At 36.2% G+C, this 20578-nt stretch overlaps 3 protein-coding genes across 8 annotated transcripts; 1 reads left to right on the forward strand and 2 right to left on the reverse strand.

The window, feature by feature from the left end:
- The first annotated feature begins 2214 nt into the window (after positions 1-2214).
- Positions 2215-5991, forward strand: LOC148582007 (uncharacterized). Its single transcript, XM_088501404.1, has 3 exons — positions 2215-2452; positions 5692-5830; positions 5922-5991. Exons 1-3 carry the CDS (start codon positions 2215-2217, stop codon positions 5989-5991), a joined length of 447 nt encoding a protein of 148 aa, XP_088357530.1.
- Positions 5992-7775: 1784 nt separating this feature from the next.
- On the reverse strand, positions 7776-15220 carry CIP111 (Cam interacting protein 111). 6 transcript variants are annotated; one of them, XM_088485048.1, is made up of 12 exons: positions 14977-15200; positions 14835-14895; positions 14562-14723; positions 13183-14051; positions 12353-12557; positions 11515-11722; positions 10439-10899; positions 9416-9842; positions 9186-9266; positions 8881-9071; positions 8609-8793; positions 7776-8471 (listed from the first exon to the last, which is right to left on the reverse strand). In XM_088485048.1, the coding sequence occupies exons 1-12, from the start codon at positions 15129-15131 to the stop codon at positions 8393-8395; spliced, it is 3084 nt and encodes a 1027-aa protein (XP_088341174.1). In that variant the 5' UTR covers positions 15132-15200; the 3' UTR covers positions 7776-8392. The 6 variants fall into 6 exon arrangements, 4 of the variants coding, with proteins under 4 accessions (XP_088341174.1, XP_088341171.1, XP_088341166.1 ...); XM_088485046.1 differs by having other exon boundaries at positions 7912-8474; XR_015881037.1 differs by having other exon boundaries at positions 8881-9104; positions 14835-15220.
- Positions 15221-15510: 290 nt separating this feature from the next.
- Positions 15511-18201, reverse strand: LOC107623747 (G2/mitotic-specific cyclin S13-7). Its single transcript, XM_016326107.3, has 8 exons — positions 18004-18201; positions 17548-17686; positions 17366-17426; positions 17018-17272; positions 16804-16929; positions 16294-16701; positions 16006-16184; positions 15511-15918 (listed from the first exon to the last, which is right to left on the reverse strand). The coding sequence occupies exons 1-8, from the start codon at positions 18038-18040 to the stop codon at positions 15750-15752; spliced, it is 1374 nt and encodes a 457-aa protein (XP_016181593.1). The 5' UTR covers positions 18041-18201; the 3' UTR covers positions 15511-15749.
- Between the last annotated feature and the right edge of the window lie 2377 nt (positions 18202-20578).

Below are 20578 nucleotides of genomic sequence, written 5' to 3' on the forward strand. Positions count from 1 at the left end.
CCTAGACATTTGTATTCTAACTTCAAGAAGAATTTTTTAAAACTCAAACTAAAGTGCTCATGATGTGTTGCAGGATAACATTGAATCACTTTTACAAACATTAGGATACAAATATGACGATTTAAACGTTAGAGATACAAATAGAATTTACTCCAAATGTTGGAGACAAAAACGATACTTTACTCAAATATTTAAAATTATTAAATTAATATTTTTATATAAACAAATAATATTATATAATAATCAAGATTTATTAAATATTGATTTAGGATATTATTTAAAATGTAACTTGAACTCTTATCTTAAATAAAGTTTTTATTACTAATTGTGAATATAATAGATAGAATAATGAATACTTAGAAAGACTTTAAGTAGAGGCAGAATTATTATCCCTAGAAAGGGCATGTTTCCTCGTGCAGCATTGGCAACAGTAGTGATGGACCAATTGAATCAAAGTAATATGATAAGAAGGGTATCCCCCCATGTGATACCCATGTTTGAACCCTTCAATATACCCAATATCATGACAGGTGTATCTCTTCTATTATTAATGTATTGTGCTTTTATGACATAAATACCCTTTGTCTAGTGCTAACTAAGTACTAGCCACTAGCCTTTTTCTCCTACCCTCCCCCCTTCTTTTCCCCTCACCATTCATGAAAAATCCCCTTTCATTTGGAATCAAAATATGTATAAACTCTAAAGTTAGACATTTATGGAGCACCCTGCCATCATGTTCATGTTGCCCTTTCCTCAATAGAAAAATTTGGACACTACAATGAATAATAGAAATGTGTTTTTAAGTACTCAAACATTGAGCCTAATTCTATTGGTGGAATTGTCACATTTGAGGCTTTGACTTTGAAGATCAAATCACGTCAAATAAATAAAAATATGGATATTTTCGCATGCACAGATCATTTATTTTTTAAAGAAGGAAATTTAGATCTATAAGATGGAAAATTCCATAGTATCCTTATAAAGGAAAAATATCAATACCCATTAGTAATTCATGATGCAAAATCATCATGTGAGGAAAACTAAAAAACTATGCCAATTGTCAATCAATAAGTAGTATTAGTAGTACTATTTAATAATAAAAAAACGTGGCTAAGATTATCTTTGATAAAGGTTCATGTGACTAGACTAGAGGGAGAGAAGGAGATAAGTGTATAGTGTATAGTTTATTAGTTTTAGTTAAGAACGTGGTCCGTCCATGTACTTTCAAGTTTTAACCACGATGCGACAAACAGTATCAACAAATAGTTACGAAACAAACACAACTGTCTATGGATAGGGAACGCTCGAGCTTTTCACTACTATTACTTTTATCGGAGTCCGGAATCTTTTTTTGTTTTTTCTAATTAAAAAATAAAAAAATTTGTTAAAAAATGTCTTCAAGATATTATAAATGAACTGAAATAAAAAGTTTTGATTCGAGTTAAATCCTAAAGTGGTTTCTAAGATTCACAAAATGTATCGATTTAGTCTCTGACTTTTCAATTGCACTAATTAAGTTCTCCAGATTGGAAAAAATGCATCAACGTGGTCTCCCTCATATTTTTCGGTCATATTCCTTGCCGGCAGTAATGACGTGGCGAATGAGTGCCACGCTGGAGGATGGGAAACATCGTCGTATTGGATTTTGGCGCTAAACCTATTAATAGACGACACCGTTTCAAGTAAGTATTTACAAAACGTTCAAACCCCCTCCCCCAATATTCAAAGATCACTTCGTCTTTTTCATCTTCTGCGAACTGAAAGCACCAAACCCTGGCATTCGAGAGCGCTGGCGTGGTTTTTCGGAGTGAAACAATTTGGAGTTCAGAGGAACCTGGTCATCGTTGGCTGAAGATCGGTGAAGGAAGGAGCAAAGATTCTGCGTGAAATCCCCTGTGACAGAGGTAGGCATGCAGTATATTAGATAGTGTTGTTCTGTTTTACATAGTGGTAAGGTATCCATCATTATGGATTTTACTTGAAAAATTGGTGTAAATTGATGGGAAACCATGGATGCTATGTTAGTAGCTAGGGTTTTTGCATTGGGTGGTGCGGGTAGGGATTATTGGAATGCTCCGTTTTCAAACAAAAAATATGGGCATTTCTATAATGGCATAGTGACTGAAGTAGTTGTTAGTTAATAATTTTGGAATATGATCTGTTGTTGTTTGCTGATTCCATATTTTAGTAAAAATGTATTTTTTTCCAATACAAATGGAGAAGTTGCTGGATATAATATTCCATCATGGTGGAACGTTTAAGAAGAATGTTGATGGAAAGTTGGTTTACTCACCTGACAATAGAGCTTGCTTAGGAGATTTAGATGAGGATACACTTGATGTCTTCTTCGTTAGGAACTATTTCAAGGAGTTGGGATATGACAAGGTAGTTGAGTGCTGGTCGCTGGTTCCGGAGAGGAGCTTGAAGGTTGGATTGAGAACTCTGACCACTGATGATGAATTAAGGAAGATGTGCTTCCATGCACAGAGGAATGATGGAGTAGTCGATGTTTATTTCGAACATGGAGTTTCGACACCTGAACTGATAGAGGGGAAAGAAGCTGTTCAGTGTCTGGATTATATTCCAGAAAAGGAGCTTGGTGGTGACTTAAACAAGAAGAACACCTTTGAGGATACCTTAAATGAAATGCCACATGACAAATGTGATCCTGACCCAGTTCCTCTTACTCCAATCTCCATTCTAAACAGTCCAACTGCAATCCCAGTTCCTGCTAACACCCCCACCACAAGACCTATCCATGATGACACCAAGTCCATGGCTGATCATGAGAATCCCAAACTCCATCATATACCCAACTCAAAATCCAATACAAAGTCCAATACAACCCCAACTGTCAAGCAGAATAAAAAATCCAAGCAGAACCAGAAGCTCAAGAAAACTCAACCAAAGCCCAAGCCCAAGTTTACTTCAAAAATCAAGCCCAAATTTAACCCGCCTAAAAGAATCACAAGATCTCAGGGAAGGGGACATTGGAGTGCTAACAAAGGGAAGCAAATTTTTCATGTGGATTTAACTGCAACCAGATCAAGCAGTGATGAAGGGAGTTCAGAGGATGACTCTTATGTCCCTGTGCAGGAGGCCAGCTCTAGTAGTGATGATGAGTTGGTTACATAACCAATTAGGAAAGAGGTCAAGAAGGTTCAGAAGGCCTCAGCCATGGCCAAAGAAAAGGAAAAGATATATAAAGACACTATTATACAAGATGATAATGCAATTGTGGCAGACTTATCTGATGTAGAGGTGGACCTTGGTTTTTTAGGAAGTCCAGGAGACGGATTGATGTATGATGCTCTTGACCCAGGTGCAGAATCTGATGGTGCCAACTCGTGGCACTCGGAGGATATGAAGACTCCTCCTAATTCTGAAGATGAATTGGAATCTGATGGAGAATCGGATGAATTTCCAATCTTCCAGGAGGGCCATAAATTTGGTGAGTTGCAACTGCAAGTGGGAATGAAGTTTAATACTAAACAAGACTTCAGGGATGCTGTGCGAGAGTTTACCATTCAGGAGGGTAGGAGGATTAAGTTTTGTAAAGAATGACAATGTGAGGTGTAGGGCAGTGTGCTAGGTGGAAGAGTGCTCATGGGTTGTTTACGCCTCAAGGGATCATGAGGACTCTTGCTGGCAAATCAAGATTTTTTATGACGATCATACATGTCCGAAAGAGAATTTTACTAGAGCTGCAAACAGAGCTTGGTTGGCAAGTAAGTTGGTCAAAAATGTTAGAAAGTACCCAAACTTCAAGCAATGTGAGGCTGCAACATACTTTAGGTCAAAGTGTGATCTCATATTGCATAGGAATTCATTAGCCCGAACCTTGGCTGATGCAAGAAGTGTTGTCTATGGGGATGAAAAGGCACAGTATGCCTTGTTAAGAGATTATGCTGAAACGCTGCTAAAGACCAATCCAGGATCCACTATAAAGATTGGGGTTACTCCACTACCTGACAGCCAAGTTATGTTTGATAAAATGTACATCTGCTTGAGTGGTTGCAAGAAAGCTGGGTGTCGACCTTTAATTGGCCTCGATGGTCAATTTTTAAAAACACAGATTGGTGGACATATATTATCATCTGTCGCACAAGATGCAAATCACCACATTTATGTGGTTGCTTGGGCTATAGTCAACATTGAAAACAAAGAGAATTGAAAATGGTTTTTGGAGTTACTCCACGATGATTTAGGAGACTATAAGGCTAACGGGTGGTGTTTCATTTCTGATATGCAAAAGGTTAGACAGTTTATATTGTAAGCAAAATGTATATCTGTTTATTGTATAAACTATTTGGTTCTATGTCTTATTTGGTATGGATAATTGCAACTTGCTGATTTCACTTGTTATGTACGTTATGTAGGTTGTTTGGTTATTTAGGTAGTCTGAATATTTAGGTACTTTGGTTATTTAAGTAGTTTGATTATTTAGGGTGATTGGTTATTATTATTTAGGATGATTGGTTATTGATATTTGGTTATTTTGGTTGTTTGGTGTCTACTATATCTTTCCATCAATTGCAAGGGTTGATTTTGGCTGTAGAGGAGGTCATTCCACAGGTCTACCATCGTTTCTGTGTATGGCACCTGTGGCGAAATTTCAACAAACAGTGGAAGGATCTTGAGCTGTGGAGACTCCTTTGGGATGCTGCAAGGTCAAACACCTTCCAAGATTTTATTGGCAACATGGACAAGATCAAAAGAGTCAGTGAGGAAGCATGGACATACCTTAACAAGTGGCCTAGGCATTCATGGACGAAGTCTCAATTTAGCCATAGGACAAAGCTGGATAATATATGCAACAACGCATGTGAGGTCTTCAACGCAAGGATCAAAGAGGCTATGAGCAAGCCAATCATCACACTGCTTGAAGAGGTAAGGATGTTCGTTATGAGGTCCATTGCAAAGAACAAGATAAAGTTGAACAACTACGTTGAAAAACTTCCTCTAGTTATTCAGAGCCGGTTAGAAAAGGTAAGGAAATAGTCAAAGAACTGGGTTCCTATATGAAATGGAGATGAAGCCTATGAAAAGTTTGAGGTCCATGGACAACCAACAAACATGGTGGTCGATCTAGGCAAAAGACTTTACACCTGCCAGTTCTGGATGTTAACAGGTAATTTTTGTTACATTTACATTATTATATTTTTTTCATTACATTATCATTATATTCATTTTAGGTTGTTTTTACTTGAATTATTAACTGCCATGGTCTGGACTTGAACTGCCTTTTGTTTGGTGTGCTGTAGGCATTCCCTGTGTTCATGCCTGTGCTGCTCTTGCACGGGTGAACAAGAGACTAGAAGATTTCTGTCACCCCTTGGTCACAATGGATTCATATAGGAAGACCTATGAACATTACATTAATCCTTTCCCAGGCCAATCCATGTGAGAAAAATCAGCATATAATAAGCCCCAGGCTCCAAACATCAAACGGAAACCAGGAAAACTCACAACCAAAAGAAGAAAGGACGCTGATGAGGGTACTAGTGTAAACAAGAAAGCTAAGCAGAATGTTACCCTAAAGGGACAACTCAAGCCATTCACATGCACATATTGTGGTGTAAAGGGCCACACCAATAGGGGATGCAAACAGAAGAGAGCTGATGAGCTTGCTGCTGCTCTTGCCGTTGCAGCAGCTACTGTGGCAGCTTCCAAGGCCAAAGTTACTCCTACTGGGAGTACACCTGCAGCTGAAGCAAGCAACACTGTCACTCTGGGACCACCAGCAGCTGACATTCCACCACCAGCCTCTGCACCGCAAGCTGAAGAAGTTGAATTATCCCAACCAAGCTATGGTGGAACACAAGATGAGGTATAAAATGTCCCAACACATTTGTTGTTTACTTCCTAGATTTAACTCTCCTTTTCACACTAACTCATACAAATTATCACACTTTACGCAGGCACCACCGCCAACAACAACAAGGCCACCTAAATTACCAACCAAACGGAAGACCTCACCACAACCAGTAACTATTTCTGTCGATCTCATGCAAGGAACAAGTTCAGCCACATCTTCAAGGATGGCAAGGTTCATGAAGTTTGTTCCAACACCACAGTTTAAGGCACCAAGGAAGAAAAACCCTTGATTTTGGATGTTCTAGCAGCCGATTTCAGAATATATATGGGATTTAGGCATTGGTTGATTTTTTTGGCTTTTTGTTATTTCTCAAAAGGAATGGCTCTTGACTAGACTGTATGGTTTATTTTGATTTTCTGGTAATAAATACTTTAGCAGAGTTTAAACTCAAAAGTAGCTGCTTCAGTTTGTTTATCCTTATGTGGTCAAATGATACTGTGTTACATTGACAATGTCTTGTTTATAATCTACAACTACTATTATCAATTTACCTCTTCTGTTCATTCAGTTTGGATTCTATTTTTGTAAAATCTATCTACAAATAACACACCAATAACACTACTCTGTGAACATCAAATTTAACAGTTACCATCAAAGTAGTCAACAACAAATCTTCAGGAAACACTCACGTTGTAATTCGGACATCCAAAGAAGGGTTTATTTGGGTGGGTTTCCGTTCCAGACCATCGGAGCACAGGACGTTTCCCACACCCACACCGGTTTGGTACTCGCGTGCCTCTGCTCTGACTTAGCCTCGCATAGAACTTCCCTCTCCTTCATCTGCACGTCCAACCATCATCCAACCAGCAAAGCAATGGGTACAAGAATGAGCAGGGAAGAAGAAGAAGAAGATGATGATAATGAAGACGAAGAAGTGCTGCGCTACTTCTGAGTTAGGGTTTAAAAAGGGATCAGGGACCAAATTTGGACATAAACTTTCATTGGCCACATCAACTAACCGTTAGACATTCCAGCGTGGCACTCATTCGCCACATCACTACCGCCGGCAAGGAATATGACCGGAAAATATGAGGGGGACCACGTTGATACATTTTTTCCAATCTGGAGGACTTAATTAATACAATTGGAAAGTTCAGAAACTAAATCGGTGCATTTTGTGAATCTCAGATACCACTTTGGATTCTTTGGGGTTTAACTCGTTTTGATTCTTTTAAAATATTATCAGTATGCTCAGAGTCTATTTAGATGGACATTTTTTAATTTTAAATATTATAATGAACTTCTGTTTCAGAATATTGTTTGTATAAATAATTATGTCAATTATATTTCTGAAGAAGGTGCTTTTGGGAATTAAAATTTATTATTTTTAATAATCAAACTTTCTCTTTGAAAATCATTGAATTTGCAATTTTTTCTAAATAAAACATCGTTTTGTCATTAAAAATTTTAAATTCTCTAAAAAAATATTCTCTCCTTTAATTGATCCAATCAAAACGCTCTCAATGTATTAAAAACTTAAAATTTTATATTTTCTATTAAACATTCCTTATTTATGGTAAGACACTAATTAACAAAATCATTTAATAATAATATTGAAACACTCAAACACGGTTATCCCAATGCTTAGTCTTTCCTCCCACTTATTAATGTCAAGGATAAAATTATCAAAGATAATAACAACAGAAGTTTAACTACTTTTCTGTACTGATAGTCTGATAAATAGGTATTCGAATTGTATATTGGACTATGGCGACCATTCAATTCTGGGTGAGAATGGTCAATATTCAACAACATTGACTAAACCCATTACCATATGAATAACAAAAAAAAAAAAAAAAAAAAAAATTCTACAATACACATGCGGATGATCCGATGCTATGTCATGTTGCCAACAATGTTTAGCATACAATAAACTTCAATGCATAAATTGTGAATCTTTAGCTAAAAGAATGATTGAACTAGAAAAATGTCATCATCACAGACCTTAAAATATAATTTTAACCAAAAAAAGAGAAAAAAATTGTCAAGTTTCATCTACATGATGTGACGATACCTGTAGCGGATACAAAATTCTCCAGCAAAGCGGCATTGAGACTGGATAGCCAAAAAGAGCAATATGTACAGTCATCTGTCAACTAAGTAGTTAGTTACAAACATTTAGGTGGCAATTTCCTCAGATAATAGCACCACCTCTCACATTTATAAAGTAACAAACATTGATGAAGCACAAATTCCAAATGAAACCATAATCAGTAATTATTCTCAAAATATTTTCATACTCATGCAGAAAGCCTGACCAATGATTCAGTCATGGGGTTTTGAGCACAAATGTATGACATCCCTATTCCTTTGACAAAAAGGGCAAAACTGGGACGCATTATATCAGGCATTGGAGTTGCTCTTATACTTGTCTTTCTTTTTTTTTTTTACAATACCTGAAGCCTTGGTGGTGCACATATGCCTCAACAAATGAACCCAGCAGCAGCCATATGAACACAGGCTTCATCTAGTCAGTTTGCAAAAGAGATTCCCATGATTAAGATTGCACTATGGTTAACCACTTCGGGCTGTCCACAAATAAAGAATGACTGCTGGAATAGGAAGGAGCAATGCGCAAGATTTTAAGACATTCCTGCTTATCAGAGTTTGTAGAGGGAGGGGAGGGGAAGAAGATAATTAGTCATGACATTCTTTTGGCCGAACACAGGCAAAACCCAAAAGAAACTAAGTATGATGATATAAACATTGTCAGAATAAGAGGTGGTTTACCGAACGTTGAACGAAGTATATCCACTTTTGTGCGGCATATGATCAAGTTCATTTGTATCACAGCTGCGAACAGCCCTTTGAAACTTTGCTGACAGCTTCTGGTAGGACTGTACTTCAGATGGCTGGACCTGATTGATTGCCTTCTTTAAATGCTTCATTGATATAACTGAAGCACCAAGGTTCTCCTGATAACATCACAGTAAATTTAACACATAAATAAGTTATAATGTTATATGAAGACAAATCCATCGGAAATCATGTGGAGTACAAACCTCAATCGCTGCAACGGCTGCCTCTCGACATATTAGTGATATGTCAGCCCCAGTACAACCATCTGTGAGGTGAGCAAGTTCTTTAATGCTTACATCAGAATCACATGGAATTTTACGCAAATGAATGCGAAATATATCTTCTCTGTCTGTCTCATTTGGAGGTCCAACATAAAGCAGGCGATCAAAGCGTCCTGAAAAATCTTCCTTCGGTTATTTGAACCTGACTAGAACCATTCAAGAAACTCACCCTCCTTCGTGGATGCTTGTGCACATATAAGATATAGAGTAAGAAAAGTAGTGCGTACCTGGTCTTAAAAGGGCAGGATCAATCTTATCTGGCCTATTTGTAGCAGCTATGACAGTGACATTAACTCTTTGATGCAGACCTGGCATAAATGATTGTCAAAACAAAACTATGAACCCCGCACAAAATCTAAAATATTCCTTAGAATGTCATTTCCTGCTATTTCAAAGGTTGAATATGAGCCAAAAAGTAATTTACTAGTTTATCCAGTGTTCAAGATTCATCACTAACCATCCAATTCAACAAGAAGTTGACTCATGACCCTATCTGACACTGAAACACCATCACTTTCCTTCCCACGGGTTACAGCAAGACTATCAATTTCATCAAAAAATACAATGGATGGGGCATTGGTCCTTGCTTTTGCAAACAATGATCTGACAGCCTTCTCTGATTCACCAACCCATTTGCTGAAGAGTTCAGGACCCTTGACAGCTAGGAAGTTCAGCCCAGCTTCAGATGCAACTGCTCGTGCCATGAGGGTTTTGCTACAACCTGGAGGCCCAAACATCAATACACCTGTAGGAGGGCGAGTCCCAATACGGTTGAACGCATCACGGTGCCTCTGGGGCCACTCTACAGCTTCCATTAACTGAGCTTTGACTTCATTTTGACCACCTACATCTTCCCAATTGACCTTTGGAACCTCAAGGATTACCTAAGCACAAAATTTGAAACCAATTTTATGCCTCACCTTACTTTTTTATAAATGATTTATTAGAAGGTGGGGATTGGTAATCCTACAATGTAGCAAATCGTGGTCTGTATCTATCCCAAGATGCGGTTAACCATCAATTATAAAGAATAAAATAAAGATCAATAGAATAAAATCCTGGTCTATTTTGAGGCAGAATGCATGGTAAATTTGTGATCAATGAAAAATATGAAGAGAATTCATTTTATTTTTGTCAAAATTTCAACATACAGGACCTATATAAATTATAAACTATTCCAGTGACACCCAATAAGAATTCATAGTCAAATGGATGCACTGATTAGAGATGACAAGCTGACAGCTCTTGTACACAGAAATTCAGAGGGGCAGAAAGTGCATTTCTCATTAGAGAGTAGACTTCAATGATCCAAATATTTACGTTTCTATGTTTGAAAACCCAAATTTTCATTATATATGAAAATTAAGGATTACATTTTAGCAAATAAAAAAGGATGATCAGGGATAACTACCAGAGATATATATTTTATTAGAAGCTGACTCCTGAAATACAAACCATGGCATTAAGTTATGAATCATACCTCTCGCATGGCACTGGGTCTTATTTTCATTCTAGCCTTCTGAAAATCTTCAAAACTGACTTTCAAATTGTGGTCTTTATCACTATCAGAAATTATTTCCATAGATTCCGAAGTTGTGTCCATCATGCAGAGCTGTAATACAGCATTGGAGGCCACTGATGTATCAGATTCTGAAACAGATGAAGTTGCAATACCTGATTGATTTCTGGAGTTTGTTTCGCCATTCATCAATGTGGGTTGCTCTGTTATATCATTGGAAGAATCACCACAACTCTTCTTTAAATTAGCATAGCGTCTTAGACAAATCAGCGCCGCCTCATTGCAAAGGGCGGCCAGATCAGCGCCCACAAAACCATGAGTGACAGTGGCAAGGTGTTCAACTTGTAAATCTGAGAGAGAATGATCCACTCCACAAAGAAGAGTGAACAAAATATCCAAGCGTTGTTTTGGGGACGGCACACCTGCATATAGATTTTTGCGGAGAAACTTGATAATGAATGAGTTCTTTAATGGATTCATTAAAGTAAATAAAAGGACCGATAGATTTCTATAGCATATGCTGCATTTATCACTTTTATCAAATATGAAGAGAACAATATACTATGCTGCAGCTTCATAATCAGTCACTACATACAAAATATCACAGCTACACAGTTGAAGGCAGATATTGCTTAACTTAGTACCTTTGGGGTAAAAAGATTCTCAGTATTCCGAGAAAGATAGTGATAATGTGTCCAACATTCCAAGTGAATAGTAGTTATATATCAGACTTGGATGTGGTTAAAAGTAGCGTTGTTCATTTAACACTGTGATTTTGAGAAGGCCCCAACCATGTTAAAGTTATGATAGTGGGAAAGAAAATTTGTGAGGAAGCACCAATTCAACAGTTAGGCTCCCATCAATGTTCATATATATATATATATATATATATATATATACACATAATGCAAGCTCTAATCTCAATAAACAGCTCATTGACATGTACCCAGTTACATTAAGGAGAAATTAGGCTCTGTATTTATTTTACGAAAGAAACACATTAGATGCTACTCGGAAACATTATCTTAATCTCTTACCAATTTCGATTTCTTTGTCAAATCTTCCAGGTCGTCGGAGAGCTGGCTCAATATGATCAGGCCTGTTGGTGGCAGCAATTACAAGCAACCCTTCGGTTCTACTAATTCCATCCATCAAATTCAATAATGTTGCAACCATTCTTTGAGATAGCTCTTCACCTCCATCTTTTCTTGCAGGGGCAATTGCATCTAATTCATCAATGAATACCTGTAACGTAGATCCCATTATTCTATTTATGAGAATCATGAACATAATGATATCAGGTGAAATAATCAAAGATATGAGTTTATAAAGATCAAAACCTTGAAAATAATCAACAGATAGTGGAGTTCTATCCATACATTGAACTACGCCATATTCATACATGCTAAGAATGGAAAGGGATCCTCCCTTTCAGCAATTTTCAGATTATTCCAAAATTGTCATTCGATAATTCAAACATGCTTAATCTCACCTCTCTTTTTTCTCTACTGAATTGTTCACAGCACAGAAAATCCTTATGGAACCGAAAGTTCCTACATGAATTCCTTACGACCACCAGCCAACAATTTAACAAGAACAACAGAGAGCCTCATCCCACTAAATGGGATCCATTACATAGATCAAATAACAACATTACATCTTATATGTACTTAGCACATTAACATAGTCCCGAAACTTAAGGGAAATTAGCGCTATAAGATTAATATTAAGACTTGAATGAATAACTTCAAAAACCATTTTTCATGTGATATGTAGCTCAAAGATATGTGAAGCTCAAAACAATATCTAAAATTATTTCATAAAACACATTCTCTGAAATTAAGAAACTCTTTATTTGGGCAAAAGAAATCTAACCACAGCAGGTGCAGCTTGAATTGCTGAATCAAAAACTTCATGCAATGCTTGCTCACTTTCCCCAAAATACTGGGTAACAATTTCAGGTCCATTTATTTGGAAAAAATTTACCCCAACATCATGAGCACATAATTGAGCAAGGGAAGTCTTCCCTGTACCAGGTGGACCATGTAGAAGAACTCCTCTTGTGATACGTAAACCAAAACTACATTTTCAAAAATGTGAAGAATAATAAGTTTGCTGAATTGCATTTACAAATGCATATAAGATATGAAGCACATAGCTAAGAGAATAGAGAAAAGTACTTTTAAGTTTGAACTTTAATAGAATCATTGACTTGAATACCAAAAATACAATTTTAGTAACTACCCATTCCTACCATTAGACAAGAAATTTACTAAATGATAGAAGGTTCAAAGGAAAAGATAAAAATTTTATGCTTAATGGAATTAAATAATAATAACATGCTAAAGGTGTGTAGACCAAATAAGGCAATCTTTGCTCCCATATGTCTCACGTGGGATGCAAGCTGGGCATCAGTCCACATATTTCCTTACATTGTTTTGCTACTATTGCTTATTTTCAGAGGCGAAAATGAATCATGGCAATTTGCTAAACATTTTTATCTGGTTAGCAATTTCCAAATATATCAAGCAATATGCTGCCGGAACCTTGTAAAAAGTCAACATAACTTGAATACATTGAATGACAAATGTGATGCACAGAACCATACAAAATGTAGTGCAAGGAGGGAGGGAGAAAAGAAGAAGAAGATTATCAATAATGCATTGTATACTCAACAATGAAAGAATGCACCATATAATACGTACCTTGATAAAGCATCCTTTACTGATGAAGAAATTATATCCTTTAAAACTGAATATTCTTTAGATAGACCACCCAGTTTAGAAATATTATCATATATGCTAGGATTAGCAACCTCTGCTTTACGTTTTTCACTGGGCAAATCCCTTTGAATTGACTCTTTAGATGCTGCATTTGATTGCAAAGATAAAAATACCTTTGTTTCACAATTGACAACGATTGCCTCATTCACATTTTCTGCTACATCAGAATCCTCAAGACACAAATTATTGATCCCATTTGATGAATAATTATCAGCTCTATCAACTGGTGCCTTTTTGGCTCCTATCACTTGGAAAATGCACACCTCTGAAAACATTGGTACAGAGACAAAATTACCTAGCAGTAAATAACGAGAATATAACCATGAAGTTGCACATGCCTGTAGTAATTTTTTCGAACTTTCATCTCCTAATGCATCCATAATATTGAATGAAGCCATAGATTGATTATTCTGAATGGGTATAGTTGATGCTGAATCTTCAAATCTTGGAGAAGACAACACACTAGCATTAGAAAACTTTGATCCATTAGAAGGTGTGCTAGGAGATGCAAAAATATCACTGTCTGACTGGACTTGGGATTTCGTCACAGAGGCTGAGTTATTAATGTCCAATTGAAATCCATCCTTATGAGGAGCAAGCTGTAGATACAATTCCTTGCAATTATATATCGAGAGACAATTACTTTCTGTATAATGCAGTTCATTGCTCCCATTTGCAAGACCAGATAAGTACTGTTTCTGTACTGGGTAAACAAACACTATTGTACCCAAAGGAGGACATCCCATTGTACAAGAAATATTTGAGGACAGACGTACTCCATTCTTCAAAACCTATGTAGAATTGTAAGGGTCACAAAGTAAATCATTTGGCAAAGATAGATATACTGTTTATACATTATATGAACCCTATCATTATGGTGAAGCCATTGTCTTTTCGCATATAAGCCACTATCTGTTTGCTCCTTTGAGTTATGGCATCCTATTTATGTTTAGCATATAAGCCATATACAAACAAATAAACCACATTAGGCAAATTACTAATTAATAATTTTAATAATTGTTTGATAGAGCATTCTGTGTTGTGGATATATGAAGTAATTTTCTTTTATGGTGTTCGCAATTCAGCAAGTTTATTCTACTATGGTTTTTCTAACTTCAGTCTCTTGATGAAATTGTAAAATCAGATATTTCTTAACCAAGTTGAGTACGTTGAGCATAATGTGTAGCTAAGAGAATTACTACAAAAAAAAATGTCAATTTTAGCTTCTTTATTGTATGTATTCCTTTGCATGAAACAAACTACAAATAAAATGGTTTCAATTAGATACTAGGAAGACAAACCTTCGTAGAAGGGAAAACAGTTGCAAGCACAAAGTAATTCCCTGTGACATCATCTTTCAACGTCTTCCCAGTTTCCAAGCCGTAGCATCTAACACATTCATCAACTAATGACTTGAGAGGATTCAATTGCACACTTCTGTTCATTGATGAAGCAATTGACACCTACGATAATCGTTGCATCATGTATGATAAAACTTTTCCCAAACCATAGCATAACAACAACAACACATGATCACAGAAGGAAGGAGAAGAAAGAAGAAGAGAAATGATTACCGAGACAAGAGTACCAGGGGCAAGAGAAGAGGAAACCATGGCAAGTTCGGAGAGCCAGATTCTGGAGTCCCTGGAATTAGGCGCATTATCAACGGCGGAGACTTGGCCGACATAGGCAGATGCTCCGATGAAGGAAGGGTACCTTCGAGAAGCTTCTGGAAGGCAGAGAGAAGCGGCGAGGTCGGCCTCGTCGTCGGGGCGTGACGTCGTTCGAGGAGGAGTAACCGGTGGTGCAGAAGAAGCAGCTTCGTGCTTTGACTTGGAGTGCTTCTTCTTATTCGAATTCGAAGAAGGCATTTTCTGTCTTGGAATTGAAGTCAGAGAAACAGCTTCCCTTAACCCTCTTTATTCTTTCAGGGTTTTAAGTTTTAAGTTTTAACACGTTTGCCTCTTTTTTTTCCCCTGTCTAGTCTTGTTTTATTCAAATTTATTTTAGTTTATTTATTATTTAATTAATACAATTTTTTTTTTGGTGAATTAATTAACATTAATAAAAACTAGAAATTACCTAGTAATTAGTAAACCAGTTATACTTTTTGGGAGTGGGTTGCTTTTTGCCTTGGGTTTGGGGCTTCGTTACTTTCCTTTTCTCATTTGGGCCTCGGCCCTCTTTCAGCCAAAACAAAAAAAGATGAGAGAGAACCGAGAAATGAAGGAAGGAGAGAATGAGAGAACTAGAGAAATTTGCAACTCAATTACTCATATACTAATCAACTATTGTTTTCTTGAATCCAAACTCATATGGCTTCTAAAACAAAATATTCAAAAAGAAGAAAAAAAAAAATATAACAGATGGTTATTGCCCAAGTAACAACAATAACAAATGGTTATTGCCAAATTCCCCCCTAACACATCAAAGAAACTCTACTACTCTTCTCTTCTTTTTCTACTGCTTCATTCAATATTTTGTTATGGTCAATGTGTAGAGCCAGAAGAGACAGAAGAAGCTTCCGGGAGAAGATATTTAGCTGGTGAAAGCACAGCTACAGCACCTTTCTGTGGATCTGAGTATTTTCTGTACAAAACCTTCAACTTCCCATTCCCAACATTCGAGTGAAAACTCACTAGTAGCTTAGCACAATCCCTGTGTAACAACAACAAACAACACACAGTTAATTAAAGTAACAACAATCATAAACTCCTAAAGACAAATAATATTTTATGTACTTACATAAGTTGTTCTTGTGTGTAACCGGTGTGTAGCTTAAGTGTGTCACTCCAAAGAGGTGTCTTGTTAAGTGTGCATCTAGCTGCAAAAACTGCTGAGGCTGCAACCATTGATGGACAGTACATTAAGGTTGCATAATGCATCATTCCCAACTCAGATAGAAAGTGTGACATGTTCTCTAGCTGTGGTAAATTTAAAAGAAGAATATTATTAGACATTATTATTATTACTATGAAAAAAAGAAGGAAAAAATGAATTAGGTGGAAGGCATATTGTTTCACACACACACACCTGTTCATCTGGAACTGAAGCCTTGATGAAACGAACAAGGAAAACAAATGGAGTAGGCACAGTCAAAGTCCATTCCAGCTTGTCCAATATGACTTTCTCCATGACAAGAATCTGTTCATTTGTGTAAGCTCTATCTGAGAGGCACACAAAGTCATTCACCTCCGGGGGCCAGATTTCTTCATACTTGGATGCCATGAGCATGGCACTGATCCCAACCAATTGGAGTTCCGTTCTTGGCACAGTCTTCACTGCTAAGAATCTATCAATGATGTTGATGGTCAGATAAAGTGTCTCAGGAGAGAGGTCAAACTTGGTGTGCACATCTGTGAGCCAATCAACCAATATGGCTCTCATCTTTTCATTGATCTCTGGCTGTGAGTCCATGTAATCATGTGGACGGCTCTCATTCTTCATTATTCATCATCAATCACCAAACATGCATTATTAAACAATATTAGAATCCTATAAATCCTACAATATAAAAATCAAGTAATCCAATCATGTTGGTACCTCAACTAGCTTATAGAACTTGTAGATGTCTTCAATGTATTCAACAGCAGCAAGCTCATCATTAACATCAGCTGCATCAATGTCAACAATCTGCTCCTTTGGTTTCTTAGTAAGATCACATGCTGCCTGTAATAATAATAAACAGAACTGTTAAATAAACAAAAACATGATTCAGAAATCCAGAATTCGTTTTGTTTTATTTCCCACAATATACCTTGCTTCTGGCTGTGAGGACTGAAGTGAGAGTGTGTGGTTTCTTCTTGGAGTTGACATCTGCTTCCTTTTTATTCTTGTTCACAGGCTTGTCCTTTGGTGTCTCCTTTTCAGAGCTTATATCAATGACTTCCACCACTGCAGGCTTTGGTTTTATAGTCACATTCTTGGTAGCAGCAGGCTTTGGTGCACCCCTCTTTGTAGCAACTGCAACTCCGTGAGGAGCAGGTCCACCCACATTAGCACATACCTGTTTCTGCATAACACAAAAAACATTAAATCAATCATTCTATCAACCATTGAAAACTAAACAACATTCAAGACATAGTGTGTAAAAGAGTGCTTTTACCTTGTTGTTTTCAGCAGCTGCTTCTTTTTGCGCATTGGCAAGAAGTTGTGCACAGAAACTCCTAAAAGAATCACAAAAAAAAAATCACAAATAAGCATAGAAAACAAAAAAAGATAATCATGCTTTATAATTAAGAGAACAAAAACAAGTCTCTTTTTTTTTTAAATTCTCTGTGCACCAACCTTGTAATGGGGCGATTGGGCTTGACCTCTACACCTTTAACAGTGACCAAATTTCCGATCTCTCCGAGGGCTTTACGGTTTCCGGCACCATTCTTCTTCTGCTCCTGTTGCTGCTTCCCTCCTCTTACGATTGCATCACCTACCAAATTGCAAAATCATCCACCTTATCAACCAAAGTTTCAATCTAACCAAAGGAGTAAAACGGAAAAAGAAAAAAAAAGGTCCTTTTATTTGTGCATCCTTTAAAAAATAAATAACATTTGCAGATCCCAAAAATTTCGGATTCAATCAAAGCAGAACAAGATTTGAAAAACCGAAGGAACTTAAAGAAAGAAACACGCGGAGGAACAATCGACGAATAGAATCTTCCACACATAACAGTGAAAGAAGAGAAGATCATAGATAAAAGGTACGTGATTATAAAGAAGGAATGAAAGATCACACAGATACGCATACCTCTTGCTTGTTGAGGAACGATGGGTCTTGAAGCCATTTGGTATACACTTCTCTTTTGTCTTGGAACTGAAAATGAATGTTTCTGAGAAGAATCAAAATCGAAGAAGAGAACGCATACACCGTTGTTCCTACTTTCTGTGTTTTGCTTAGAAAACCAGTGCGCTCTCTCTCTCTCTCTCTCTCTGAAAAATGGATGAGACGAGTAAGGCAGTGAAAAAAACCCTTCTCTTATGAAGCTGCACGAAGCGCCGATTCCCGCTACAACGGTCGATTTTTTTTCGTGGCTCTTTACCGTTGGATCTCTTAAGATTGATCGGACGGTAGGAGCGTTGCTTTGGAGAATTGTAGCCGTTGGGTTTTCAAAAACAAAGGCATGGATATACGCTAAAATAATACTAGTAGCAGTATTAGGGAAAAAAAGTATATACTTTTTCAATGAAAATTAAGAAGGATATACATAAATAATAAATCCATATTTTTTTATTTATCTTTAAAAAAAATACATGTGACTCCAAAAGGGGAAATGATTTTTGCACCGGTGTATCTCCTGAATTAAAGGTTTTATTAAAAAAATTAATTTTGATAACTATTTCTTTTGCTTGCCTTATTACACTGGAGTCTGGAGATACGCTGTCTCACTTGTGACTTGCCTAATATATATCAGAAGAAAATAATACACATACACATACACATAGAAAAAATAAAAAATAAAAAAAAACTATGTTTATATATATAAATCAGCCATCAAAATTAGTTACTAATATAAATTATATATTAAGATATAAAATATACAAAAAAATGAGTTAAATAATATATTTTTATAAACAAATACATAATGATATTTAATTTTAGTTACAAATAGTATTTTTGAATAAAAAATTATTATCCTTCTCTTCTTCTTTTGTTAATTACTTTTCTACCTATTTTCATTTTTTTATCCTCCTTCTTCCATCTAATATCACAACTTCACTCCTCTTTGTTGTTGCTGGTTTCCACCCTAAATTATAAATCTTAAATTCTAAATTTTTAGCCAATCAAAAGAATAAAGGTTAAAAAAGTAAATTCACAGTTAAAAAAATTATTTACTTAAGTTTTAAATGTTCTTGATATTTTTAGTTTCGAATGTTTCTATCTCACATTCATTTCTTTTCAATTTTTCACTAATTTTTAAATTATTTTGCTAAACTAATATTGATTCCTATAGTTTTTCTTTTTATTTAGACATTATAACGTGATTTAAATTCGTTATCATTTGGTCTCACAATTAGAGTATTTTTGGAAACCATAAAAAAATAAAATAAAAATGGCCTTTACCTAAAAAATATAATTAAAAAATTTGCTATGTCATTTCAATTGCTTAACTTAAATTATTGGTCATATTGGCTTGCAGAGGATCCCATGCTTTATTCTTCAAAGCTCTCATTTCGATAGGGTCAAAATGTAAACGATGCCAATGTGCTTTTGATTTCTGGTATTTTGTTCCACACAATGCTTGATGTGGTGTCTCATCACTCATGAAATTTTATATATCGATCTTTGGACAAGATTCGTTATAGTTATCAATCCCATATTCTGATAGTTTCAATTCCACGTCCATTATTTGAACAGGATTAAAAAAAATAATAATAATAATAATAATAAATGACCATTTGTATTCATGAAAGATACCAGCGTTGACAAATGTATTCATATAAGAATAAAACGACAATTGTATCCACAGAAGATAGCTTCCGTATGCTAAGAATACCCTAACAGATAAATTGTGTAACCAACATCTGGGTACTCTTGGCACACGAAAGCCATCTTCCGTGGTTATAATTAATAAAATTGTGAAAGAGTAGGAAAAGTAAAGAAAAGAACTTTTATTGATTGTTGATTGATTGAATTGTACTGAAGTGACTAAATATATATAGAGCATTGTCCTATAAAAGATAAAAGCAAATAAAGATAAGATAAGAAGATAAGAACAACTAAAGATAAGATAAAGATAATAAAGACTAAAATTATAATTAAATTTATGTATTCTGTTGGGCTGAATTTGTGGGCTGTGAGACTTCTTTGTTGTTGTCATGGGCTAAGGTAGAAGAATGGTTTAATATGCCCCTGCAAGCTGGAGGATGAAAGATATCGAGAACTCCAAGCTTATTGAGATTAAGATGGAAGGGTTGAGGAGACAAAGGCTTTGTGAAGATGTCAGCTAATTGCCCAGAAGAAGGAATGGGGAGAAGTTTCATCACTCCAGCTTGAGCTTTTTGTCGAACCAAGTGACAATCGACCTCTAAATGTTTGGTCCGTTCATGAAAAACTGGATTAGCAGCAATATGAAGAGCACTTTGATTATCACAATATAAAACTGGTGGGCGGATAGGAGAGATACGTAAAAATTGTAACAGATTTATTATCCATTGAAGTTCACAAGTTGTGTTGGCAAGTACACGATATTCTGCTTCAGTGGATGAGCGGGCAACGGTGGTTTGTTTCTTAGTCTTCCAAGAGACTAAAGAGTTGCCTAAGAAGAAACAATAGCCTGTTAAAGATCGCCGAGTGTCAGGACATCCGGCCCAATCAGAGTCAC

This window comes from Arachis ipaensis, chromosome B10, assembly GCF_059453495.1.
Source record: "Arachis ipaensis isolate K30076 ecotype BB chromosome B10, ASM5945349v1, whole genome shotgun sequence".
In the NCBI taxonomy this organism is placed as follows: Eukaryota; Viridiplantae; Streptophyta; class Magnoliopsida; order Fabales; family Fabaceae; genus Arachis; species Arachis ipaensis.

What these genes read in the sequence shown, in the direction of transcription:
- CIP111 (XM_088485040.1), bottom strand. Translation starts at nt 15,131, where the DNA reads ATGCCTTCTTCGAATTCGAATAAGAAGAAGCACTCCAAGTCAAAGCAC. An exon ending in CTGTTTTCCCTTCTACGAAG is followed by an intron (nt 14,052 to 14,561) that starts GTTTGTCTTCCT and finishes AATTCTACATAG; the next exon opens with GTTTTGAAGAATGGAGTACG. An exon ending in GTAAAGGATGCTTTATCAAG is followed by an intron (nt 12,558 to 13,182) that starts GTACGTATTATA and finishes TTGAAAATGTAG; the next exon opens with TTTTGGTTTACGTATCACAA.
- LOC107623747 (XM_016326107.3), bottom strand. Translation starts at nt 18,040, where the DNA reads ATGGCTTCAAGACCCATCGTTCCTCAACAAGCAAGAG. An exon ending in CTTCAGTTCCAGATGAACAG is followed by an intron (nt 16,185 to 16,293) that starts GTGTGTGTGTGT and finishes AATTTACCACAG; the next exon opens with CTAGAGAACATGTCACACTT. An exon ending in TACACACAAGAACAACTTAT is followed by an intron (nt 15,919 to 16,005) that starts GTAAGTACATAA and finishes GTTGTTACACAG; the next exon opens with GGATTGTGCTAAGCTACTAG.
- LOC148582007 (XM_088501404.1), top strand. Translation starts at nt 2,215, where the DNA reads ATGGAGAAGTTGCTGGATATAATATTCCATCATGGTGGAACGTTTAAG. An exon ending in ATTGAGAACTCTGACCACTG is followed by an intron (nt 2,453 to 5,691) that starts ATGATGAATTAA and finishes AGTTACTCCTAC; the next exon opens with TGGGAGTACACCTGCAGCTG. An exon ending in ATGGTGGAACACAAGATGAG is followed by an intron (nt 5,831 to 5,921) that starts GTATAAAATGTC and finishes CACTTTACGCAG; the next exon opens with GCACCACCGCCAACAACAAC.